Here is a 25,389-nt window from a genome sequence, read left to right as displayed (position 1 = left end):
TTATTTAAAATTTTAAAATGAAATTTTTTTTAATTTTTAAAATCTTACATAAAATTGCTTGAATTTTTTTTATGTCTTACCTAAATTTTTAAAAAAGATCATTTTTTAAATCAAGATAAAAAATATTGTTGAAAGATTTGAATAAACTTAATCATTATAATTTTTAAACATGTTTGAAAGATTGTGATAATTAAATAATTTTTTAAATAAGGTTATTTGGTAAACAACTATAATTATTTATTAAAAATATAAAATCTATATTTTATATTTTAATTTTAGAAAATATATCTCGAAATTGATTTGATTTTAAATTATAATTTAAATAAATTTGATATTTGAATAAATTTAAAATTATTAAATTTGTAATTAAAAGAAATTATCTTATTTTTTAAAAAATATTCTATGTGTTTTTTAAGAGAATTGTTCATACATGTGCTTATGTGACAAATTTATTTATATATATATATATATTGTTATATAATATATATTAGATATTAAAACTCTACAAATACATTTCTTTAAGTGGATATTAAGTAGTGTCCTATGCTTTGCTGAGGTTCAACAATAATAATTAAAAATACTTAAAAACACTAAAACATATTTGTATATATCTATTTTATTAACTTGAAAAATATTAAATTTTCTAAAAACAAAAGTGAGATTTATTGTGAACAACAAAAATAAAAAAGAATTAAAATGAATAGAGAATTTAACAGTACAAATCAACAAATTCATTATCAAATATTTTCAATACCTTTCGAAATTTATAAGTTAGGTCTTTTAACTAATAGATTTTGCAAAAGGGCATTGTAAATTAATAACTATATTCATCAATAAATCATAAAGAGTTTAAATAAAATGATAAAAAAAATACCTACAATTTAGCGAATTATTTTTAGAGAAACAAAATCTAAATGAAAATTGAAGAATAAAAAATGAATAATTTTATTTAAAGGTTTGTTTATGAAGGCTTTTAAAAAATTAACAATATTAAATAGATTTTTAAAAAAATGGATAGATAAGGAAAATGAAGAGATTTAGTTATTTTTTGATTTAATGAATTAAAATTTTAATTTCCTATTCATGAATAGAATATTTGTGATGATAGGTTGAAGAAATCGACAATTGCTGAAATTAAATATTTATTGATTTAAACATATTCTTGGATAATTGTAGAGTTTTAATTTGTGAGTTGAAATATCAAACTAATTTATCGAGTTATACAATTAAAAAGTAAATAAAAAATAAAAATAAGTAACTTTTTATGAAGTTGACATGTGGCATTTTTGGAGAAAAATGTAGGTTCAAATAGAATTATGTTAGACGTGCACATTTGAAAATTGTGTTCACGTATTAATTTTTTTTATTATATAATTAGAATTTGATTGATATCAATGTTTTGAAAAAATAAAAAAAAAGGGATTTTAAGAAAAAAAATTAGGAGATTAAAGTTATGGTAGTTTTTTTTACGTGGTAAATAGTTTTTTTTTAAATATATATTTTAAATTAATATAAGATATAAATCCTTAATTTTATATTTATTAGTGTTATTATAATTATGTTTTATATAAATTTATCAATTGATTGTTGTGTCACATGATTTGTAATATCAAATTCAATTTAAATGTAAATAATCACGTGACAAATTTATTAACTTATCTATAAAATATAAAATTTATAGTACTCTTTTCATTTTAAAATATTTGTCACATATTGATTTTTGTGAAGTTAAAAAAATTTAAATTTTAATGTATTTAATATTAAAATTTTAAAAATTTTTTTATAAAATTAAAGTTTCATGATTTTTAATGTTAAAAATAAAAAATTATAAAAAATAACTTTAAAATATAAATAAGTAAGAATTTTAAATATTTTAAAAAATATTAGAATACAATTTTAAATTATTTAAAAAAATTTAAAAAAGAGACAGTATTAAATAAATTTTCATTATTTGGGAAGCGAAGGTCCAATAAAACATAGCACGTGGCATAATGCCTTACTCAGCTTTCTATGATCGCACTTCTATGAGAAACACGATTGGATTGGGCTCCCAAACTTTAAAAAAGCCGACAAGCCGACGAGGCATTGATGTAATTTCATCGAAGCATAGCACATTCGTCTCTCCCTTGACTCTTCAATTCTCGTTTGGTGGGCGACCCTTCTCTCTCTTTTTGAAACAATAAAATCCAGAATAAACCAACCCCGCGTCCCCCAACTGAATTTTTCTAGAACTTTTTGCCCAATTCAGATTTGTTTCTTCTTTATTTTCTTACATTTGTTTTTAAGTGAATTTATTAAATTTGATCTGATAAAGATCTTGTGAAAATAAATAAAATCGGGAAGAATGTTTAACGGAATGATGGATCCTGAGTTGTTTAGAATCGCTCAGGAACAGATGAGTCGTATGTCACCTGCTGAGCTAGCCAGGATCCAACAACAGGTTCAATTTTCTATCTCTTCTTTTTTTTTTTTGTAAATATTTTTTTGTTGATTTTGTTTTGGTAAGAATTACCAAACCCATATAGGATTTAATAAATTTGATGTCTTTTTCAATCTGGTTATATTAGATTTTTTGCAATTTATGTTGGGTTTTGATTTTATTTTTAATTGCATAAATATTCAATGTGGGATTGCTTTCTTATTGGGTATATATAGTTGAATTGAAGAAGACGACCCGTGTGAAATTGTCTTTTAATGTAAAATTATATTAGCAGCTTTATATGATGTTCTATTCTCGAGCTCAATTTTTCAAGTTAGTGACACGGTTTAATGGAATTAATTAAGTCTTTTTTTTTTTTCTGGTGCAAATTTAATTAGTTTGCTAACATATCTGTATTTCTTGAATTTCTTAAATAATTGGGACTTATATTTTTTTTTTTTAGTTTTAGTAATGGGTAAGGGTTTTAGCTGAACCTGGTTATGAAGTAATGATATTACTTGTACAACCAATAGACCTGAATATTTCACACATTGACAGAACTGAAATTGAAAAAGTAATCAGTTTGTACTTAAATATGTGCATTTTTTTTTGTATAATTAACATTGATGGTTGCTGTTAATGTGGATTCAATGACATTGCAGATGATGTCTAATCCTGATTTGATGAGAATGGCCTCAGAGAGCATGAAGAACATGAGGCCGGAAGACTTGAGACATGCTGCAGAACAGTTAAAGCACACACGTCCCGAGGAGATGGCAGATATTGGTGAGAAAATGGCTAATGCATCACCTGAAGAGATAGCTGCATTGCGTGCCCGTGCTGATGCTCAGATCACTTATGAATTAAGTGCTGCTCAGATGTTGAAGGATCAAGTGAGTTTTGGCCACCCAAAATCACATCATTTATGTTGATATTTTCAATATATCGGATAGATGAAAATATACGTCCAACTGTAAAATATATTTTTTAGTCCATAATCTTAAACAACAAGAGCACCATAGGAGCCTTGGAGCTGATAAAAGACCTGAAATTCTCTTTCTTTTAAAAGTTTTAAAGAATTGAACACATTGTAAAAGCTGTATTGAGATACTATCTTACTAACGGGTTGTCTTAAACCATTGAGTTGCATAACTAACACATGTTAGTCAAATATATGACTATGAGTTGTACGTAAAAAATGCTAGAGATGGATTGTGTGTATTTATAATTTATAACTATCACTCATTTGTCGAGGCAATTCATTTCTAGCGATGCATCACGTGCATTCTGTTGTGGAGTAAAATAAGACTCCGTCAATTTCTATTTAAGTGCTTGGCTTTCCTTTTTGGATGTATCTAAATAAGTCTGTTAAATATTGTTGTGGAATAATATAAGACTCCTTCAATCTGTTTCAAAAAACTATAGGTATAATTATTGTTAACTTCACGCATTGAATCTTGAGAAGACCTTTTCGCTGTGCAATTCTTTTCAAATAAGTGTGTCTGTTAATCTTTGTGCATTAACCAAAACTTTAACTTTAATTGCAGTCAGCCCCTGTTCTGTTTTTTGTTTTACTTATTTTTACCCCTTATTATCTGACATGGATAAATGTCTATTTAAATTTTCCAGGGGAATGAGCTTCATAAGCAGGGGAAGTTCGATGATGCCTCCGAGAAATATTTGCTTGTAAGCCAGCAATTTTATCTTTGGTTTTTTTTCCAATCATGGGAAAAATTCTTGCTGTTTATTTTTAGTTTTTTTTTTTTTTTAATTTATCGCATTATATTTGTATTTTCTTTTCATATTAATTAAATCATCATTGCCTCTTTCACAATCTTAGGCAAAGAAAAACCTGAAAGCAATTCCATCCTCTAAAGGAAGAACGCTTTTACTGGCATGCTCTCTTAATCTCATGTCCTGTTACTTGAAAACAAAGCAATATGATGAGTGTATAAAAGAAGGCTCAGAGGTATGAAGACATCATGTTCTCCTTTATTGTCATTGGTACCGTATGATAGTTTTGGTCGTAAATTATATCCTCAAAATATCCCCCATCCCAAGATAATGACTAAACTATTTAATATCAATAGATTAATAGATCTCTGAACAATTAGCATTTGATAGATTGTGATCTTCTATCTTCTTTCTAGCTAAAATTATATTTGTACTTTCAGGTTTTGTCATTTGATGCAAAGAATGTCAAAGCTCTTTACCGAAGAGGTCAAGCATATAAAGAACTAGGCCAATTAGAAGTGAGTTTTATACGCATATGGGTTTTTATCAATGGTTGCTAAATTGCATTTCTAGTACATTTTCAAATTCTGGAATAATCTGTTTATTTTTTTGCTTTTGCTGACAACCTTTCTGAAATTTATTAGGATGCTGTCTTGGACTTGAGCAAAGCACATGAAGTTTCCCCTGATGATGAAACGGTTGCAGATGTCTTGAGGTATGAATTTATTTGGCTTAAGATTATGGAAACATGGTATAAGTTTTAGTCAGCTGCATTCACTTAGAAAGTTAGTTTATGCACCAACATCAGCCTATTATGACCACCATTGTTAGGAAATGATAGGTGCATTGTGTTTAATTGACTGCTTTGAAAAAAAAAAAAAAAAAGCACTGGGTGTTTAGGTTCACCTTGTATGTTGTTTAGTTATTGAACATTATTCATAAATTGATGAGAAGGCACTATTTTTTTTATTGTGTAATGGTGGTTAGTGATGTCAATTGTTGATGCAGGGATGCTAAGGAAAGATTGGTTAGAGAGGGCAGCCATCAAGCACCTCGAGGTAAGTTTATTGTCCTCTATTTTGCTTTTTCTTATGGCTACTCTCTCTCTCTCTCTCTCTCTCTCTCTCTCTCTTATATGTCTTTGATGTTTATTTTTTTGTTTACTCCTTGTTTCACAGGAGTGGTAATTGAAGAAATAACTGAAGAAGCTGCAAGCACTTCTGCTATTCTTCAAAGTTCATCTAATGAATACTCAGTGAAACAGCCACAACAAAGTACAGGATTCTCTAAGAGTGAGGGCAGGAAAAATGCTGGGGACGTGAAAACCAATTCTGAGTGTCTGCAGGCTCTAAAGGATGATCCAGAAGCACTCAGGTTTGTTTTCATTATCACAAAATTGTCTGTTAGGTGATCTTCATTTGCTTAGTCTGGTAATGTCATATTCTGTCATATATGATTGGATTATGCTAAATATATAAAAATCACTTTTAAATCTCTGAATGATCTGTACATACAAAAACTTGAGGATCGTTTATAAGGAGCTGTAAATCACATTGACATTAGCTATATATAAGGTTTAGGTGCAGAAAAATAATGTTTTTCTCCAAAAGCTTATGGGGTTTCTGCTCTCTTAATTTCTCCTTGTTTTAGCTATTAAATCTTAGCAGCATTAATTTATAGTCTTCACGTTATAATTATGCACATAAATACAATCCATTTTGATATCTTTTCATGGTGGATAGATGAGATTATGAACTTAAAAAGGTTATTGCTGCTAGAAGCAAAACTAGGAGGATTAAAATGAAACAGCAGTGTACAAAGTGTGACATGTTCCACCCAAGGAACTAAACTCACTTCTCCATTTTTTTTTATTGTTTTCTGTTCTTTTCCAACTTTTTTGTCTCATTAATGCTAAAAGTTCATGGTCTGTATTACATCAATTTTTTGTGCTTTGTTATTAATTTGTTTTGAGGGTCCAAAAAATTTTCAATTCTCTCATTCTCCCTGTTACTAGCAGATCATTTCAGAATTTCATTTCTAATGCCGATCCTGACACCCTTGCTGCTATGAGTGGCGGTAAAAATGGAGAGGTGTCACCAGACATGATTGAGACTGCTTCAAATATGATCAGCAAGATGTCACCTGAAGAGCTACAAAAAATGGTTCAATTGGCTTCTTCATTTCAGGGGGAAAACCCATATACAGGTCCTTTGAAAAATGGATTTGGACCTGGATCTGTTCCTCCAAATGTGACACCTGACATGCTTAAAACTGCAAGTGATATGATGAGCAAGATGCCTCCAGAAGAGCTTCAAAAAATGTTTGAAATGGCAGCTTCTTTGAAAGGGAAAGACTCTATTCCTACAGCTACAGCTGCAAACAGTAGCAGACTAAGTTCAGATGCGGAGGTAACACATCCAGAATCTCAGACAGCATCTGTCACCAATGGGAATAATGGTTTTCCTGAAACCAGTCCTAGCCATTTTCCAACGAGTGCCCAGTCAAGTTTTCCAACGTCAACTGCTGATCTGCAAGAACAGATGAGAAACCAAATGAAAGATCCAGCTATGCGGCAGGTATGACAAAATATATTTAACATTTATTGTCTTTGGTGTTATTATTATAATTATTTTGCTAGCATCAGTTTTTACTTTTTAATGCTCAAATGCATATAGGCAATAGTTGATAGAATATTGTCATTCTCAATTGTGAGTATCTTCATAAGTAAAGCTTGCATTACCCCAAGTTTGTGTCTCCATTAATGTTTTGTTACTTGTGAACTGAGCAGATGTTCGCATCAATGATGAAAAACATGAGCCCAGACATGATGGCAAACATGAGTGAACAATTTGGGTTGAAGCTTTCTCGGGAAGATGCTGCAAAAGCTCAACAAGCTATGTCATCTCTATCACCAGAGGACTTGGATAGAATGGTACATTTATTGCCCTGTTTTGACATTTTTTGCTATCTAGAACTTGATGTGTATAAATGATAAAACATTTATCATCATAATTGTTTCAATATTTATCTCAAATTCTCAGTTTAAAACTGTGATTGTGTCCAAGTTTTTCTTCGTCTTTAACTTTTAAGTCAGTAGATCCATGGCATTTGTTTGAGGACGTTACTATAATGTTAAGTGTCTTATAATTTGGTTATTTTTTTGGTTGGTAAGTAAACGGGTGGGGAGAAAGGGGCAAAAGATTGGGATCTTTAATTTCTTTTGGCAAAAGTATCTTATGCGTCCTGTGAGGTGAATAGGAGGTAGAATGAAAGAAAGAAAAGCATAGATGGGTGTATCTCCATGAGGAGTTGTATCCAGATGTCCCAACTCCTATATAATTGGATGCTAATTCTGTTTGCATGTTGCTTTAGTGTAGATAAGCTTCTCTAAGTTACCTTGTTTTCTGAGAATCTTCTATTTGTTGAATTGTTGCTGATGGTTTGCTGAAATTCTCTCCCAGTGTTCACATTCTACACTTGAGAACCTTATTTTGCAAAGACTGCCATTGGTGCACATTGTTGTTGTTCACATTCTACACTTATGAACCATATTTTGAAATGACCTGGTCTAAGATGTTTATGGCTTATTTAGTGACCATTCATCATCATCCTCTGTGTTAGGAAGGTCACTGATTTAGCTGATTGTGGTCTATTTGTCTTTGCTGCGAAACAAATAACATTTTCGGTATTCCCCTCACTATATTGTTGCAGATGCGCTGGGTAGACAGGATCCAGAAAGGAGCAGAAGGTGCAAAGAAGGCAAAGAACTGGTTGCTTGGAAAACCTGGTATGATTCTGGCAATATGCATGCTCATCTTAGCAGTAATTCTTCATCGGTTGGGCTTCATTGGTAGTTAGAATGGAAACAAATCTCCATTTTGAATGTAACATACGCCGGGAATTCAACTTCTAATCAAGGTAGTGTTGGAAACTAACATGCCTCTTGGGTGCCAATATGGTAAGAAGAATTTCAAGCAACATGTTCTCTCCATTTTGGTGGTGTTCTTGTGTTCAGTGGATGAACTGGTGGTCAGGATAAGTGGATCTATCAAGTGTAATAAGTAAATGATATTTTTAATTACTATGATTGTTGCAGTTTATTTGAAAAATATATTTATTAAAGTAGATAAAATGACATAATTATGCTAAAGTTTTAATTTTAATACATTTTTTTGTAAAAGTTTGTAAAAATAAGAATATTTTCTTATTTGTTCATGAATGAAAAAATAAAATTATATTTATTTTATTTTTCAATTTACTTAATACCAATTAATCTGTTTAATTATGTTTTTTTTTTTAATATTATTACAAATTTTTAATTTCTCATGAAATACCATGCTATTTTATGATTTTATTTTAAGATGGATATATTTTTTGAGATAAAATATTGTGGTTGCAAGTAAAGAAAATGATTGCTAGATATTATGATTAGATTTTTTGATGTGTTGAATGTTAATTTTTTAAAAATAATTATATAAATTAATTTAATTAAAATTTGAATTCATTTTTGGGTCCTCCAAAAATGAATAGACTTATAAAGGATAAAATAATTTGTTGGTAATTTATTACTATTACGTCAAAGATTTAGAACAAGCAAAAGAAAATTATAAGTAGTGCTATAAATTTTTACAAAACTTAAAAATAAAAAGACCATGTTTTTAGGTTTTTTTTCATTTGTTTTATCTCTATGTCTCTTCAACACAAGAAGGAAAAACATTAAAAAAAATTTGACATAAATCAATATTTTATTATTCTTATTTTTGTTAAATGAAAACATTAATAAATGGAAGCAAATAAAAAGTACTAAACAAAAATTTGACTCATAAAAATCAGCGAAGCACATCAACTATTATTGTCACTGACTCAACTATAAAAGAGTATTTAATAATTTCAAGGTTGCGAGACCGGTCAAAATCATTTAGCATTGGCCAATCTACGCCGTCCGTCTTCAATATTTCGCTGTCATCTCCCACGTGGAAGTCCTAAACTTTTTTATCCCTTGCCTCTTATTTTGGTGTTTTGGCACGCGGGATTTGGACATTTGATTTTGAATATGGACACTCCTTCAAACTCTTAGGCCAGATTTTACTAAATGAGGAATGAAATTGTTATAATCCAGTTGGCATAGATATGAACAAATAAAAATTTTCAAAAAAAAATTACGTAACTTTTTAAATGTAAGGGGTGCTCTTATTAATATTTTACTTGGACAACCAAACGTCCAAACCTTGTTAAGCCTCTTGGCTCCTACGTCTTCCGTTTCCATTCCGAAACGGTTTCTTTTGTTAATTTTCTGGACTAATCCTTCGTTTCGTTAAATAATCTTTGATTTCTTAGCTGGATTTACCCCTTTTTATCCCATTTTATCTCTCTTATACCGCAAATTTCCTTCACTTTCCTCAGCTTTCTTGATTGATAAGAAAAACCCATTCAAAATGAATCAATAATTATATTCTCCCATCTTTTCCTCTTTTCAAAATCACCCTTTTCGTTTTATTTAGCTCTTTTTTGTCTTTTTGGTTTTGAGAGAGAAATTGGGGAGAATAAGTTCCCTTTTGGATAAGATGACTCGTCAAGTTTTGATAACATCACCAACTTTAACACGGAAGAAACCGTGTTTGTCACCGGAGGATCCGAAAACGGCCAGGAAAGGGAATAAATTGGGGGAAGTGGTCGGTAGGACGACGGCGGAGTGCGTGGCAGTATGTTGCTGCTGTCCGTGCAGTGTCATGGAGCTGCTTGTTTTGGGCCTTTATAAGGTTCCTACCGCCCTTTGCAAGAAGGCCTGGAAAATGACAAAACCACATTGTATGACGAAGAAGAATCCGGGACTGTTGGGCCAGGCTAACGACCAGCCCACGTTGAAGGAGTTGGAGGCTGAGCTGGATCGGATGGTGGGGAAAGGGATACAAGGTGGGGAAGATCAGGATGATGGGTGCAAGGGAGCCGCTGATTTGGATAAGGAGATGTGGGACCGGTTTTACGGGACTGGATTTTGGAGGAGCCCTTCACAGAGAGACACGTGACATATCACGTTATTGGTGGAACTAAATCGATATATATGAATCACAATGTGGGACCCTTTTTCGAATGGGAGATTGGGAAAATCTTACTTTCGTGGATATGAAAAAGGGGGAAATTCCAGAAGTTTTGTCTCATTTTCGACTTTTGACGATCGAAATATTCGAAGTTGGACAAACTCTTAAAAATCAAAAGGGTTCATGACTTTCCATCCATGCAACGGTGTTGGCCAACCTTTGTTGTCTTCATGTTTGAATTTTTTTAGTGAATCCATTAGCAGATCCATGGACAACTCAACTTTCTAGAGAGGGCCCTAAAATTTCTTTTTCCTGGTCATTATTTTATTAAATAAATAAAAATATAAATTGTCTAAACTATCAAACAAATAGTATTTTCATTTATTAAATACTAAAAATTCATTGCAATTATAAAGCTAAATATTTAAAGAAAAACTTGCAAATGTGTCATAATTAAATTCATAAGAATATTAAAAAATATATTTTCGATTGATTTATCATTGGCATGCTTAACAGGTGTAATCAAATAAAAATGATATTTTTATTATATACATATGAATAACACATAAGAATTTATTTTTAAAAAATAATAAAAATAGATTATATTAAACATTGTAAATGAAAGAATAAAGAAGTAATTACTTCATAAGTGATTCGCATTTGATTAATTAGTCGGTGAGATAATAACTTATCAAGATGTTGATCAATAATTAGTTCAAAAGAATAAAATTATAATTGAATTAATACATAATCAAAGATTTTAAATATTGAGGCTTAAGTCCGAATATTTAATGAGTAACTAACTTGATTTTTTTTTCCAGCAACTTAACTTGTTTACTCTACAATTAATAATGTTTTATTTTTATTATTTATTTAAAAATGTAATTTAGTATTACTTTTTTATAAATTTACTTTCTGTGTAATTTTCCATTGTGTACTTAAAGCTAGTCACCGCTGTATCACAGATTGACGGAAGAATGAATCGTCAAATATATTACAGTGTACTTGCCACGTGTCGAAACCACAGACGCCACAGACCCAGCCATAAGTTCTTTGTTTTTCATTTTCACTTTGCCTAAGTCTTTTCCCACTCCACTCTTAAGTAATAATAAAAAGTCATCACTGTCATCCTGTCTTCCCAGAAACTTCACCAAACAAATAACCCAGAATTCAAAGTCTTCCCTTTTGCCGAATCTACAACAAATTCTAGGGTTTTTTAAACAACCCCTGTTTTGTTAATTGATCTAGTGGGTTGATAATCAGCTGGTTTTCTTAGTTAAACTCTCAAATGGAGGTAAAGTAAATTATGGGCGTTTCATTGATTTTGTTTTCTGGGTGTCTTTGGGGTGTTTGATTGGTAAGAAAATGGAATTAAACTTTCTGAATTTTATGGAAAAAAATAGTGGATTTTATGGATTTCATTATACCTTTAGTAAAATTTTTTTAAAAGGTTTTTAGGGCTTAATTTCGTTGATCATTTGTTATAAGGCATCTGATTTTTGTGCAATTGATCAGTGTGGTGTCTGTGTCTTCAGTGTTGATTACATATGGACTATTACTATTATGAGTTAGTCTTTATTAAGGTGTTGAATTTCTTTACTGGTCACTGTTGGTTTAATTTTGTAGCTAAGAGTTATTTTAGTTTCTTTTTCTTTTTCTTTTTTTTTTTTAATTTGGAATTGAGATTGAAAACAGATGTTCTGGTGTTTGGCCTTGTAGGGGATGGAGGATACCAAGTCTGAGACGCATTTAACCTCGGCTGCAGCTTTTGTGGAAGGGGGAATCCAGGATGCTTCTGATGATGCCTGCAGTATATGCCTTGAAACATTCTGTGAAAGTGATCCATCAACGGTATGTATTTCTGAGAATTTTGATTCTTATTTTTTTGATATGTGAATGTACATTTCTTTGATCCTTGTTTGTTGCGTCACTTACAGGTGACCAGCTGCAAGCACGAGTTTCATCTCCATTGCATTCTTGAATGGTATTAGTATTATTGGCATCCATTTTATAAAGTTCATTGTAGTTCTATTGAGTTCATGTTATATCTGCATATGTGAATGGTGATGGCTGGATGGTACAGTTTTGAGCTTGAATGTGGCTATCTGCTTATTAGGAAAATGTTTACCAATGGGGATTAACTTAGCTGACGCTCTTGCCTTATGGTTTAGTATCTTGGATTCTATATTGTTTTATGTTATGCATTGCAAGTTCCTTTTACTGTTCTAAAAGTAGGTAGCTGTGTAAATTATAACAGAATAGATAATCTAATTATGATGCTTAGGTAGAATGAAGTTGAATTCTAGTTGCCTAGGTCAAGTGTGCAGGCAGATCAGACGCAGGGTGTAACTTTAAAGTAGGAAAATTGGGGTAAGAAAGTTGTATGTGTTGTCCTATTATTGGTCATTCTTAGGAATAATTAATTCATAAATGTCATTTATTTCTTTTATGTTCCAGACATGCTTTAACTGGAAAATACTTATCTTTTTTTTTCCCTTTTTCCTCTTCTTTTGATAAGCGAAATGAATGGAAACCCTGATGGCCACAAGGGGATGCCAATGCGTGTAGAAAACCAGTTTGTAAAAAGATAGCAGATAGAAGAAACCAATAGCGTCATGTACTTTCATGATTCATGTTTGTCAAACCAAAAAAATAAAAAAAGAACTATTCAAGCATGGAAGCTCATATTCAAAAATGGAAAAAAAATGGAAGCAAGAGCTTTATATGGTTAACTTTTCACCCTCGAAAGCCCTTCTATTTCTTTCCCTCAGAAAAGCCAAAAAGTGGAGGAAGGGATCAAATCTATCAATTTTCTTCTATCTTTTGAAGCATATACTCTTTCCCAAGCCCACTACTCCTCTTGTCCTTTCTCAATTGAACCTGCTACAACTGAGTGATGGCCAGAATAGCATAAGTTAAAGACCAAAGCTGTCTTGCCCAAGACAACCAAGCAGAAGATGAAGCACCAACTTTTTGCTGCCTTGCACAGGAAAGGGAATAATATTCCCCTCTTTTGAATGTTATGTATGATTAAGACTCTTACTCAAGATGTTCTCATGCAAATAAGATAACTTAGTATGGAGCATTAGCTTCCATATATTGCTTTTGATGGAATGTTTTCCATATTGCTTTCAATAATTCCACGCTATCTACTTATATAAGGAGGGATAAAGGGTGTTATAGGAGTGAACTGGTTTCTTTTTATATTTTCTTTACTGAAAATCTTCCTTCTCGCTTTCTTCACTTAATAGGGAGGCAATGTTCTCAAGTATTTCCTCTATTTTCCCCCTTGTCCAGAAAGATTTCACTCAGAATACCCTCCTTTACTAAGCCTCAGTATTGGACATTCCACTTTTCTAGAATTCAACACCATATCCTAAACCAAGTTGAAAATTTGGTGAAATCCTCGAATGTCCTTTTCTTTGACTACCTTGCAAACCAATCCTAGGTAGGAATAGCTTTGGAATTATTTGAAAATGAGGGACTTATTGTGAAATATCTAAATTCCACCATAGGGAATGAGGGACTTGTTTTGTTTTCTTTAATACTTAAGAAAAATATGGAATATTGGGATGTAAGAGGGCATTAGGGAGGATTTGTTTTGGATGTTATGAACAAGTGAAATCTCCAGTTTAAAGTGCCAGCTTTTCTTCTATCATATTGTCATCCAATCTCAGAACTAGTACCGAATAGTGATCTATAATTCTAACATAGATTTTAAAAAAGGAAGTTTCACGTTTGATTGAAGTCTGGCTTCCATTAGATTGGATGCTTTAGAAGAATTTGTTGAAGAATATCATCTACAACTTCAATTATTCTAGATTGTGGATGAGAAAGTAATTACATGCTACAAGAACTGTGTGACCCTCTTGAGCTTCGATCATTCCACTTGATAAAAGAATCTGGAGTGAATTTATGGGTTGTATGTTTTATTGAAGTTCATATCATTATATGAGATATGAATTGAGTTCATTCTGGTTATCAAAAAGGGAGAGAAACAGAAAAAAGTATTATCTTAATTCTTCATTTTACTATTTTAATCTTGCAGGTGTCAGAGGAGTTCTCAATGTCCCATGTGTTGGCAGCCAATTAGCCTGAAAGATCCAACCAGGTTGGTATTTCATCTTTGTTTTTTTATTTATTTACCTGTTCCCGTTTCTTCTTGCTAATTTATATTACATGCTTATAATTTTCTCTTGCTTGACAGCCAGGAGCTGCTTGAGGGTGTTGAACGTGAAAGGAGTCTTAGGTTCAATCTCTCTAGAAATGCAACCATATTTCATCATCCAACTCTGGGGGATTTTGAACTACAACATGTTTGTGTTTCTCTTATGCTAGTTAGATGTCCAGCATCCTCATTTTATCATCATTAAATTGAATCTAAGCCCAATTCCTAAAGAAAGAGCCATACTCATAGGGGTTGTTTCAATGCAGCTGCCAGTGGGGGCAAATGATACTGAGCTTGAGGAGCACATAATCCAGCACTTGGCTGCTGCTGCTGCAATGGGACGAGCACACCACATTGCAAGAAGGGAAGGTCTGAGGAATAGGTCATCAGCTCAAGGTCGTCCACAGCTCTTGGTATTTTCAACTCATCCTAATGCACCCTCTACTGGTCCTGTATTGTCATTATCTCCAACTCAGAGAGAAGGTGAACCAGCCCATGCAATCACTGTTGGAACTCCATCCTCTCCTGCAAGAACAGTGGGGGAAGAATCTTTGGCATCAATTACTCCTGTACCTTCTGTCCAAGCTGATCAGCTGTCTTCCTCAGCATCTGGCTCCAATGTTCTTTTGGTCAATGATCAAGGGAATTCCTTGAACGCTAGGTACTTGCTATTCTCTAACTTGATTCTCCTTATTTTTCTTTTATTAGGTAGTTCTCTCAGGTAAACTTCTTTAGAACACATTTTCAGCCTTGCTTTATGTCCATCACAATAGTGTCTTCTATTGCTATCTTTCAGGAGGTCTCCTAATCAGTCTTCTCCTAATAGTCAAGATAGAGCAGGACCTTCAGAATTCCAGTCATTTTCAGAATCATTAAAATCTCGGTTTAATGCTGTTTCAATGAGGTATATGGAGGGAGAGATTTGAGATTTTAACTAGGGTGATATGTTGATATTTCTTTGACATGATTTGTTATAAATTTGCTCTCTTATTTTGACTTATGGATCTCTTTAGATACAAAGAGTCAATTTCAAAGAGTACAAGGGGTTGGAAGGAGAGATTTTTCTCTCGCAACACTTCCATGGCAGATCTTGGTTCTGAAGTTAGGAGAGAGGTTAATGCTGGCATTGCAACAGTCTCTCGCATGATGGAGCGTCTTGAAACCAGAGATAATAGAACCAGCACTGCTACTGTATCAAGCAGCTTGGAAGATAGGTCTAATCCTGAATCAAATAACCACCAGATATCAGATGCCGGTGGAGAAACTCCTTTGACTGATACCAGTGCACAAGCTTCATGTGCTGCAAGTTCGGCATCCTAATAAGTATTGTTTAAGCAACTGCATCAACTGAAAGTGTTTTAGCTTCAAAGGTAAGCTGAGGTGTTGAATTTTGCTTGATTTTAATAGCTGCATATAGTCAAAGTTAAATTAGTTAAACTTCTGAATGTATAATTATTGCATTTCTTTTCACCATATTATGGTGCTTAATGATATAAAAAATGCTGATATATAACTTTGGATGTACTGGACATGAACATTGCAGTGGCATGCTAGTAAAAGTATCCCAACATTCTAAGACTTTGATTTATCACCAATTTATTGCTGCACTGTTCATATCTTAGTTCTATTTCCGTGACATTACCTTGATGTTGTATCTTCAATTCGAAATGAACGTGGCTTCTCTGATACTGGCCCAAATGTTCTTGTATTTTTCAGATATGTTTTGATGGATGTTTTGCCCTGGTTTTCAAACCATTCTATGTATCCTCCTACATCTGAAGGGAGCAGTTGGTGATTGGGAACTGATTCAGAGTAAAAGACACTGGAAATAAAACAAAAAAAAAGTTCTTATATTGGAACTAGGGATGACCAGATTATGTAAATCAGTTTATATTTTGAACTTTATATATGAATGTATAATTTTAAGCCCTGTATGCTAGGCGCTCAAGTGTTGAAGATGTGACAAATTCTAGTGTAAGTCTGTTAAATGTTATTCAGATTTTCAACACAATTCGTACTCTTGAACTTGCGCGTATATGAACATCGGTGCAGATTAGTGTGTTAGCGAATTTTTAATAAAAGAAATATTTCACCAACCGGAAAAAATAATGTACATTTTTTTTTTTGGTTAGTTAGATTCGAAAATACTTTTTCACGAATTCATATAAATAAATTTGTTTGGATTGATAAAAAAAAAATGAATCGAGTGAATTTATAATCCTTTGCCGCTAAATAAAAGAAAATTCAACTATTTAGTTAAAAATTAGAAAATTTTATTTTCGATTGGAGGCGATGAGCAAATGGTGACCCGCCCACAATGTTGAAATGGCATACAGATTGCCAATTCTCTCCAAATTTTAGTTTTTCTTCTAATGAAAATACAAGTGGAATGGTCAGATACCAAACAATATACTGCTCCTCAGATGATGTAACGCCTCTTACTTCTGTACCGACCGTAAAGATTTTGTAATATGCAACACTTGCACTACTTGAGCAGGTTGAACCTGAATTTCCAACCAAATTTACTTAATGGAACAATTCCTTGAGATTGTTCAACTGTTGTAAAAGATTGAAAGTTCTTTAAGTTAATGCTCCTGACCAAGAAAAATTCTTTGAACGTTTACGAATAACCTTGTCAAAAAGGATAGAAGCAAATTTGCTATCATCAACAACCATTACAGAAAGTGAAGCAACTTATTGGTACAAGTACTGTAAACAACTGATTTCATCAATTTGCTTCTAAAAGGAGAGTGAAAATCCTTCAAACTCAAATGCAAAGTTTCTAACAAAATGCCAAAGCATCGAACCAAACATTACATTTTCAACATGTCGCCATTATTAAGCAAATGGAAACCAAGACTTGGTGCTGCTTTCAACATAATACTGAGTTCAAGACCGCCTCTGACACTTGCTTTCCCACCACTCCATGAATTTGACTTGTGCAGCCATTGTGTCCAACCTGTAGAGTTGATACCAGTGGCTTGCAATCTCTTGTCCAAATGTCCAACCAAAGACAGCTCCTGCTACGAAAGACAGTCCAGCACCTGACAGAAAAAAATAGGGGTGAGAAACTTAAAATAACTTCCCTTTGTCTTATAACATCAGTCAAACCAAGTTCTAACTCTGACTTGCAAAAATAGCAAACTAGAAGTTCTTGTGAATGAACAAAAGTTCTTTTTCTTTCATGTCTTTTCGTGTTCTTGAACACAGAATACCAAGCTAAATTGTATTTTCTCCTTCAATATTTCGTTTTTTCTCCTACTGATCTACTTTAATTCGATTAGTAATTCTCTTTAGACAAAACAGAAAGAAAGAAATTAGCATGAAAGAAAAAGAAAACCACAAGCCAGGGAACAAGCTGGACCATCCTAGCACTAATAGTGCTTCCAAAACAGCAAAGAAAGATACCAGTTAGACCTAGAGAGGCCATCAACAGACAAAGAACTTCTAAGAAACTAAAGATCATCAGTTTAGGAGGACGAATATAGAAAACAATTGGGATTCAGCGTAGTGGACGGTTTGTGCACTTACCATTGCCTCATAAACTTCTTTGACTACCGATTTGAAATCATATATGAATTCCTTATAGTTTTATATATTCATATCGGCTTAATAATGCAATCCACAAAAGGTTTTAGTTTTATATATACATATTTGCTTAATAATGCAATAGGGCAAAGGAGCTTGAATTCTTTATAGTTTTACATATTCATATTGGCTTAATAATGCAATCCACAAAAGGAGCTTCCACCCGTACTCTCCCCTAATTATTAAAGAAACTGGAAATTTGATATTCAGAGCAAACTAGATTTTGAATTTTCATCCAACTACTTTATAGCATAAAAAATATGACCAAAGAGAATAAGCAGTAAATTACCATGCAAACTCCTTGAGTATTTCCAGGCAAAACCAGCAGTTGAGACTGCTCCAATAGCACCTCCTGCTAAGGCAATCTTTGTTGCTTCCCTAGCAATCTTCAACTGAGAAAGGGAACAAATGAAATCAAGCAATTTGAGGCAAAAGTATGCTGCACTATTGCTCCTACTGCAATGAAAAGACAATAACTTTATCTGCATATAGCTACCTTATGGAGATGATATTCAATATTTTTACTATAACTTACCCAATAAACTTTAAATCAATTAACAAAAATCCCACTTTCACTTCAAGTTTCAACATTTTAAAAGACTTAAGGTAAAATCACATAGAAGGACAGCGCTGAGATGGAAGTATGTTCATGTATATTAACACGATGAAATTTGCAATTCTAACCTATAAACTCCCTCGATGGTAGAAATATCCAACAACAACAACAGTCAAAACAAAAGCTTGTACATGAAGAGGAAAATAAACTATTTTGATACTGAAAACCAGGAAGAATAAAAGAAATACGAAAAGGGCACCAGGAAAAAATGATTAAAATAGCTATAAAAAACTAAACTTGATCCACCTACAGAAAAACTCAGATACAGGAATTGTTTTGAGAGCAAAAATCAATAGGAAAACAAGAAAAACGAAAAGGGTATCATTAAAAAGGATTAAATTTGCTAAAATTTGAAGTAAATCAAAGAAACCAAACACGAAAAAGCATCCAAAAATGAAAACCAAAAAGTGTAAAAGAAAGAAATGATTACGGTGGGGCCATGAACCGGATCAGAAGCGATGAAGTCGCCAACATCGGATTCAGACCAGGGAGGAAGAGACTCTTCACGGTTAATGAATCTTGAATAGATATCAGTGAATGGAAATCGCTCTGCCCAGAATTCTTTGTATCCTTCCCAGTATTTCTTCAAGAATGACTCCGATGATGACTCTCCCATTTCCTTTTCGTCTCTTCTTCTTCTTCTTTTGTTTCCTTTTTTTTTTTTTATCTTATAAATCGAATTTCTTGATCTCTCGCTTTCTCGCAGTCAGATTCCTTGGCCTTCTTCCCTTTAGATGAGTGTGCGGTTTGGATCATGTACAATGATGGCTTAGGTGGTTTTGGTGCACTCACCAATCAGATTCTCACATGTAAAATATATATTTCAATTATAACTGTGTTAATTAATTAGAGAAAACCATTAATATTTTAATATTCCATATTGTGAATTATAATTTCATCTTATCATTTTTATATCAGAATTATTAAATATTTAATGTATTCATAGTCATAGATAGCTTAATTTAAGATAAAACTTTTAGGTTGACGTTCTACTTAAGATTTAATCTTTTGTTTGACTTAAATTGAAATCAAACATTTTCAAATTATAACAAATAAAATTTTTTCGTGATAAAATTGTGTATGTATATAAAACGTGTCTTTAAAATGCGTTTATATGAATCATTTACTATTTTTTACATGATGTGTAAGAGTCAAGTGTTATTTCTTAATTATGTGGCACGACACATTTAAATATACATTTTTTAGAAATAATTGTATGATTAATTAACATAATTAGGGTTAGTTTAGGGTAATTAATCATATTAACTGAGTTTATAGGGGAAAAAAAGAAAAAAAGATTAAAATTGAAAAAAATGTGTTTCTCTCTTTTATGAAAAATCTCTCTTGTCAAAATCTCTTTTTTTTTTTTTTTTCAGATGAACTAAATGTCTTATCTTTTCTCATCATTTTCTCTCTTCCATCAAAACTCAATTTTCTCTCTTTATCAAAAACCTTTTTATCTCTCTTCCATTAAAGAATTTGTAAAATTGTTTGGACTTTCATCCAAATCAATCTTTTTTCTTGCCTAAAAACTAGCTTGATTTCAAATAAACCATTGTTTTTCTTTTTTTTTTAAATTTTTTTAGCTATAATGCAATGCTTTGCCTAGAGTTTGTCTCACAATATCTGATCAGAACAACTTGAGTTTGAGTTTTAAAGAAAGGTGTTGAGGTGAGTTTCATGAGACCAGATATTATACATGGGTTTTTGGGATTTTACTTAGTTGATTATTTTGAATATGATTGAAATAAAAGAATATTTTTAAAAAGAATACTGCATATTTGATGATTTCAGGAGAAATTATTTGATATATTGATAATAGAGTTTTTTTTAATTTCACAAGTAAAATTAAAATGATGACACACGTTTTATTTTTTAAAATTAATTTTTTTAAATATATAAAAGACATGTGTTTCTATCTTAATCTCATTTGTGGATTTAAAAAAATTTCACTGTCAGTGATAATTTTTTTTTCCCTAGGAGAAATTATTTGATATATTGATAGTGAAGTTTTTTAATTTCACAAACGAAATTAAGATGATAACATGCATTTTATTTCTTTTTAAAATTAATTTTTTTAAATATATAAAAGACTTGTGTTTCCGTTTTAATCATGTTTGTGGAGTTAAAAAACTCAACTGTCATTATATTTGATAATTTTTTTTCTCTAATCATTTGTCACTGTAACAACTTAGTTGACAGTGCATGTCTAGTATGTACAAAGTTTCGTCACAAAAAGTCCTTATTTCTTACAACCTGAAAACATTTGGTTTTAGTTTAACTCAAATAGAAGGTTTACTCTTTATTTAAGCATCACTCTAAGAGTTTAGTCTTAAATTGAGTATTTAACCATCAGATTTTGTATTTTATTTGAAAGATAAATTTAAGTATTAAAAAGAAACAAAATTCTTCTAACCATTAAAAAGTAAAAAATTGAATGAAGATTCTAAATGTAAGTGTGATTTATTGTAAAATATTAAAATTTTAATTTTAATAATCAAAATTTAATTTTATATGTAATATTTTATTGTTTTTACGTAATATAATGCATATCAAATATAAATAAACTTCTAGAAATCATTTATCTATAAATAAAAGTGTGAATTCCAAAAATATTAAAAGTGATCAATTAAAATATCATTTAAAATTTATTAAATTAAAAATTTATATCTTTACAAAATTTATTTATTATTAAAAGTAATTTTTTAAGTGATAGTCATAGTAGAATTAATTAATACATTAATTAATTAATATGGCTAAAATATTTTTGCTAGACTTATATTTAAACACAATTAATTGTAAATAAAAATAGAATTATTATTACCTTGGATAATAATGTCAAATAATTTGGCAAAAAGTCATTATTAGCTTAGATAATAATGCGAAAAATCCATGGTTTGCATGCTTGCACAAACACTTTTACTTTTTACTCTTTTTTTTCATTAATGTTAACTAACTTACATTATACATCAAACAACAAAACAAAACACTTGGAACCTAATTTTATAAATGAAATAATAACACAAGATGAGTCAAGAGTTGCATGTGTTTTAAATTTCAATGGTGAATAACACTAATTTTCTTTTCTTCAAGTTAAATACCAAAAAAAATTACAATTTAAAAAACTTAAGACCAAGTAAATTCAATGTTTTAAATTAAAGCAAAATGAATATTAATTGTCTTAATTCATATTCTCGCACTTTGATTGCATACTTTAGCCTTCTTATTTTTAAAGCTACTAAAGTTTTTTAAGGTGAGATAATTATATGATGTTTGTCTATTTAGTTGTTATAAAAATAGTAAATTATTAAAAATAATAGAATAGTTATGCATTTCTTGTCTAAAAATAGTTTGTTACTATAATTAATATTAATGAATTCCAAGAACTTGCAACCAAATTGAGCTACTAATGATTTTCTTATAGGCCAAATTATGCAATTAGTCCTTATACGTATACAGAATTTGAACTTTAATTCTTATATAATATTCTGAAGAAATCAGATCCTCATACTAGTTTAATTTAATAATGTTGGTCTAATTGATAATAGTATTAGTTGATATCCGTTAAGTTAGCTGCCGTTGCCATTGACCATACTGATGTGGTGTTGACTTTAATGATGTGGCATTGACTTCAATGATGTGGTATTAACTTGCTGATGTGGCAATTGGTATTGATGAAATCAGTGTTAAATGATACAAATTATCCTTATACTCATACGAAATTTAAAATTTAATCATTATACTTGCACGAAATTTAAAATTTAGTTCCTGTAGTCGCATAAAAATTGAAATTTAGTCCCTTTAATAAAAAAATATTTTGAATTTTTATAAATTTTTTAGTTTTTTAAAATATTAAAATTTAAAAATTGCTACAATATTCTCTCATAGTATTCTATCACAATATTAAAAAATTGTCACAATATTTAGTCACAATATTCATACATTATCACTAAATCTATTATAATTTTTGTCACCCATGTGAAATACTATTACTAATTCTGTCACTATTTCTTATTACATTCTAATAAAAAATATAAATCTATTATTAATTTTGTCATATTTTTCTGTCACAATTGTAGTATATTGTGGCCATATGAAAAAAAAAATTAAACTAGTGTATTAAAAATCTATTACAAATTTGTCAATATATGATACAAATCTACCACTATCTAATTTTAATAAAACTATTATTTTTAAATGTTCATGAAGTTGATCCAAAAATCAATGCCATGTTTGATGCTGCTAAAAAAAGGAAGAATATTGAGAAAAGTCTTGAAGAAATTACATTGTTTGTTAAGAAAGTAATGGCTAAGCTTGAGATGCTATCGAAGACGATGCACATCTCAATAGAATGGGCTAACTTGCCATCAACAAACTTTGAAAACTGCCTCTTTTTACCAATGTTTTTTCTAAGAAAAATTTTCAACAACGATTCTTGGATCGTAGGGTTTTGATGATCTTGAAAAATTGGCTTAAACCCCTCTATGATGGAAGCTTACCAAACATAAATATTTGTAGCACGATTTTGAACATCTTGACAGATTTTTCATTGGATTTAGAGGAACAAGATTGATAAGAATGGCTTAAAAAAAGTTTGACTCAAACCCCAAAAGGGCAATTTGAGTCAAATAGGGTTTATCTAAGTTGAAAACCTGAAAAAGTGACTTAGATAAAGAAGATATAGCATCGAATTTAAAAATTCACTAGTATGGAGGCTAGCATGTTCTGAGAAGCTCTAAGTTGTTAAGTATATCAAATGATTGAGTTTTTTGAAAAAGACTTCAAGATATGTTATCATGATTGTCTGATTATTTATTTTGGGCATTGTCTCCCCATACTCGTAATTGGAATTCTTTTTTTTTCCCACTAGCCAAAGTTTGCTATCATTTTTGTCAATAAAAGTTATTCCACTTCATTATTTATGTTTCTCTTTTTGTTGATTATTTCCTAACCATTCCTATTCTTTTCTCTTTACTACCTTACAATGGAAGAAATATGTGATTGTATTCTTGCTTTTTGAAATTGAAATAATGATTGATAAATGAATAAAAGCATGAAAGATTTCTACATCACCTTGGAAAGGTTGAGAGTGATAAAGGCAAATATGAAATGTTCAGTTCTTGATAATGACATTGAATGTAGAAAGAGATTTCTTAAAATAAAAAAATAGAAATTAAATGAGAAGGATGATTGAGAATTATATTGATTTGGTCTTAGTACCTGAAGATTGAAAGGTTTTGAGCCTAAAAAAAGAGCTTGAAAACTTGAATACTTCAATTAATCAACATTTTGCATAGCATGCATTGCATCTCTAATTATATAGTGCATAGCATATACTGCATTTGAGAAGGTCTAGTGCGTGGATTTAGGAAGTAGGAATATTTCAACATCCTACACGAAGAAGACATATGTGAAGACTTTTCGATGAAAAAGTTTCTAGTTCTCGTTTGAGAAAAAACTTATGAAGTAAGATTTTAATCCTTGGAAAATGATATTTCTCAATATTATGAATGATTTGTAAGACCCTTGGGCATATTCTCCTAAAATTTTTTCAGTCACGATCTATGACTCATCTGGACATGATTGTCAATGAGCCTTTTATTTTACAAAGTTGTTATGCCCTATTTAGAGGAGCTTTTATTTACAAAAGTCGTTGAGCCTCTGCTTAGAAGAGTCTTTTATTTTCAAAAGTCATTGAGCGTATGCTTAAAGGAGCCTTTTATTTTTCAAAGTTATTGTGCATCTGTTTAGAGGAGTCTTTTATTTTTTAAAAGTTGTTATGCCTATGTTTAGAGGAGTCTTTTATTTTTTAAAAGTTGTTGTGCCTCTATTTATAGGAGCCTTTTATTTTCAAAAGTCGTTGAGCCTCTGCTTAGAGAAGCCTTTTTATTTTTCAAAGTTGTTATGTCTTTGTTTATAAGAGCCTTTTATTTTTCAAAGTTATTATACCTCTGCTTAGATGAGCCTTTAATTTTTCAAAAGTTATTATGTCTCTATTTAGAAGAGCTTTTTATTTTCAAAAGTTATTGAGCATCTGCTTAGAGAAGCCTTTTATTTTTCAAAGTTATTGTGCCTATATTTAGATGAGCTTTTTATTTTTCAAAGTTGTGGTGCCTCTGTTTAGAGGAGCCTTTTATTTTTCAAAAGTTATTATGCCTCTGATTAGAGGAGCCTTTTATGTTCTAAAGTTAATGTACCTCTGTTTAGAGGAGCTTTTTATTTTTCAAAAGTCGTTGAGCCTCTGTTTAGAGGGGCCTTTTATTTTTCAAAGTCGTTGAGCTTTTGTTTAGAGGAGCTTTGTTAATTTTTTCAAAAAAAAAAAGAAAAAAAGAGTGAGTATGTTGGGATGATCGCGTGCAGGGTGTCTACGTTTTTACGTAATTTTTGATGCAAAGGAAATGCATAAAAAAGAATAGCTATAAACATCCAATTTAATTTAAGCTCGAATCAATTGGGCCTGATCTAATGGGGTCAAATTAGCCCAATGATTTATTGATTTATTTTATTTATTCATATTATTGATTTTGTTTTGTTATTATTCTGAATTTTATCTTGATTATTTATCTTTTTATTATTATTATTATTATTATTATTATTATTATTATTATTATTATTATTTTATGAGATAATGATGGTGATCAAAATAATAAAAAAAAAAAACAAACAATGAATCTTGCCATGAATAGGGAGCTGGCACAATCCCAGTTGGTTTCAATTTCTACAAGGATAAGTTTGGTGATTTTAGGAGTTTTTATCAAGGGTGGGCTTAGAATTGATTAGAAACTCTTCTAATCACAGCCCATAAATACCCATACAGAGGAACAGA

The 25,389-nt window shown here is 30.9% G+C and overlaps 4 protein-coding genes across 7 annotated transcripts; 3 read left to right on the top strand and 1 right to left on the bottom strand.

The window, feature by feature from the left end:
- The first annotated feature begins 1,978 nt into the window (after positions 1-1,978).
- Positions 1,979-8,399, top strand: LOC111301235 (outer envelope protein 61-like). 2 transcript variants are annotated; one of them, XM_022896767.2, is made up of 11 exons: positions 1,979-2,440; positions 3,082-3,312; positions 4,049-4,105; positions 4,260-4,388; positions 4,594-4,671; positions 4,798-4,868; positions 5,162-5,211; positions 5,332-5,527; positions 6,171-6,729; positions 6,942-7,085; positions 7,865-8,399. In XM_022896767.2, exons 1-11 carry the CDS (start codon positions 2,345-2,347, stop codon positions 8,009-8,011), a joined length of 1,758 nt encoding a protein of 585 aa, XP_022752502.2. In that variant the 5' UTR covers positions 1,979-2,344; the 3' UTR covers positions 8,012-8,399. The 2 variants fall into 2 exon arrangements, with proteins under 2 accessions (XP_022752502.2, XP_022752503.2); XM_022896768.2 differs by lacking the exon at positions 4,260-4,388 and having other exon boundaries at positions 2,151-2,440.
- A 1,180-nt stretch (positions 8,400-9,579) lies between these two features.
- LOC111302053 (uncharacterized) lies at positions 9,580-10,313 on the top strand. The gene has a single exon (XM_022897988.2). The coding sequence runs from the start codon at positions 9,718-9,720 to the stop codon at positions 10,177-10,179; it is 462 nt and encodes a 153-aa protein (XP_022753723.1). The 5' UTR covers positions 9,580-9,717; the 3' UTR covers positions 10,180-10,313.
- A 951-nt stretch (positions 10,314-11,264) lies between these two features.
- LOC111301233 (E3 ubiquitin-protein ligase RHF2A-like) lies at positions 11,265-16,384 on the top strand. Of its 3 annotated transcripts, none has more exons than XM_022896762.2 (9): positions 11,265-11,485; positions 11,911-12,042; positions 12,129-12,175; positions 14,240-14,302; positions 14,399-14,507; positions 14,626-15,020; positions 15,156-15,263; positions 15,373-15,729; positions 16,076-16,384. In XM_022896762.2, the coding sequence occupies exons 1-8, from the start codon at positions 11,480-11,482 to the stop codon at positions 15,677-15,679; spliced, it is 1,167 nt and encodes a 388-aa protein (XP_022752497.2). In that variant the 5' UTR covers positions 11,265-11,479; the 3' UTR covers positions 15,680-15,729; positions 16,076-16,384. The 3 variants fall into 3 exon arrangements, with proteins under 3 accessions (XP_022752497.2, XP_022752500.2, XP_089600848.1); XM_089744722.1 differs by having other exon boundaries at positions 11,281-11,485; positions 12,710-14,302; XM_022896765.2 differs by lacking the exon at positions 12,129-12,175.
- Positions 16,385-16,991: 607 nt separating this feature from the next.
- LOC111301234 (succinate dehydrogenase subunit 6, mitochondrial-like) lies at positions 16,992-19,353 on the bottom strand. Its single transcript, XM_022896766.2, has 3 exons — positions 18,994-19,353; positions 18,237-18,339; positions 16,992-17,403 (listed from the first exon to the last, which is right to left on the bottom strand). The coding sequence occupies exons 1-3, from the start codon at positions 19,177-19,179 to the stop codon at positions 17,249-17,251; spliced, it is 444 nt and encodes a 147-aa protein (XP_022752501.1). The 5' UTR covers positions 19,180-19,353; the 3' UTR covers positions 16,992-17,248.
- Between the last annotated feature and the right edge of the window lie 6,036 nt (positions 19,354-25,389).

This window comes from Durio zibethinus, chromosome 15 (assembly GCF_047325235.1).
Source record: "Durio zibethinus cultivar Kanyao isolate XHJ-2024 chromosome 15, ASM4732523v1, whole genome shotgun sequence".
Lineage (NCBI taxonomy): Eukaryota > Viridiplantae > Streptophyta > Magnoliopsida > Malvales > Malvaceae > Durio > Durio zibethinus.
Note: the sequence above shows the minus strand (reverse complement) of the source record. Positions and strands in the feature narration are given on the sequence as shown.

What these genes read in the sequence shown, in the direction of transcription:
- LOC111301234 (XM_022896766.2), bottom strand. Translation starts at nt 19,179, where the DNA reads ATGGGAGAGTCATCATCGGAGTCATTCTTGAAGAAATACTGGGAAGGA. An exon ending in ATCCGGTTCATGGCCCCACC is followed by an intron (nt 18,340 to 18,993) that starts GTAATCATTTCT and finishes TCCCTTTCTCAG; the next exon opens with TTGAAGATTGCTAGGGAAGC. An exon ending in ATACTCAAGGAGTTTGCATG is followed by an intron (nt 17,404 to 18,236) that starts GTAATTTACTGC and finishes TTTTTCTGTCAG; the next exon opens with GTGCTGGACTGTCTTTCGTA.
- LOC111301233 (XM_022896762.2), top strand. An exon ending in GGGATTTTGAACTACAACAT is followed by an intron (nt 14,508 to 14,625) that starts GTTTGTGTTTCT and finishes GTTTCAATGCAG; the next exon opens with CTGCCAGTGGGGGCAAATGA. An exon ending in GGGAATTCCTTGAACGCTAG is followed by an intron (nt 15,021 to 15,155) that starts GTACTTGCTATT and finishes GCTATCTTTCAG; the next exon opens with GAGGTCTCCTAATCAGTCTT.
- LOC111301235 (XM_022896767.2), top strand. Translation starts at nt 2,345, where the DNA reads ATGTTTAACGGAATGATGGATCCTGAGTTGTTTAGAATCGCTCAGGAA. An exon ending in CCTCCGAGAAATATTTGCTT is followed by an intron (nt 4,106 to 4,259) that starts GTAAGCCAGCAA and finishes TCACAATCTTAG; the next exon opens with GCAAAGAAAAACCTGAAAGC. An exon ending in CAGCCATCAAGCACCTCGAG is followed by an intron (nt 5,212 to 5,331) that starts GTAAGTTTATTG and finishes CTTGTTTCACAG; the next exon opens with GAGTGGTAATTGAAGAAATA.
- LOC111302053 (XM_022897988.2), top strand. Translation starts at nt 9,718, where the DNA reads ATGACTCGTCAAGTTTTGATAACATCACCAACTTTAACACGGAAGAAA.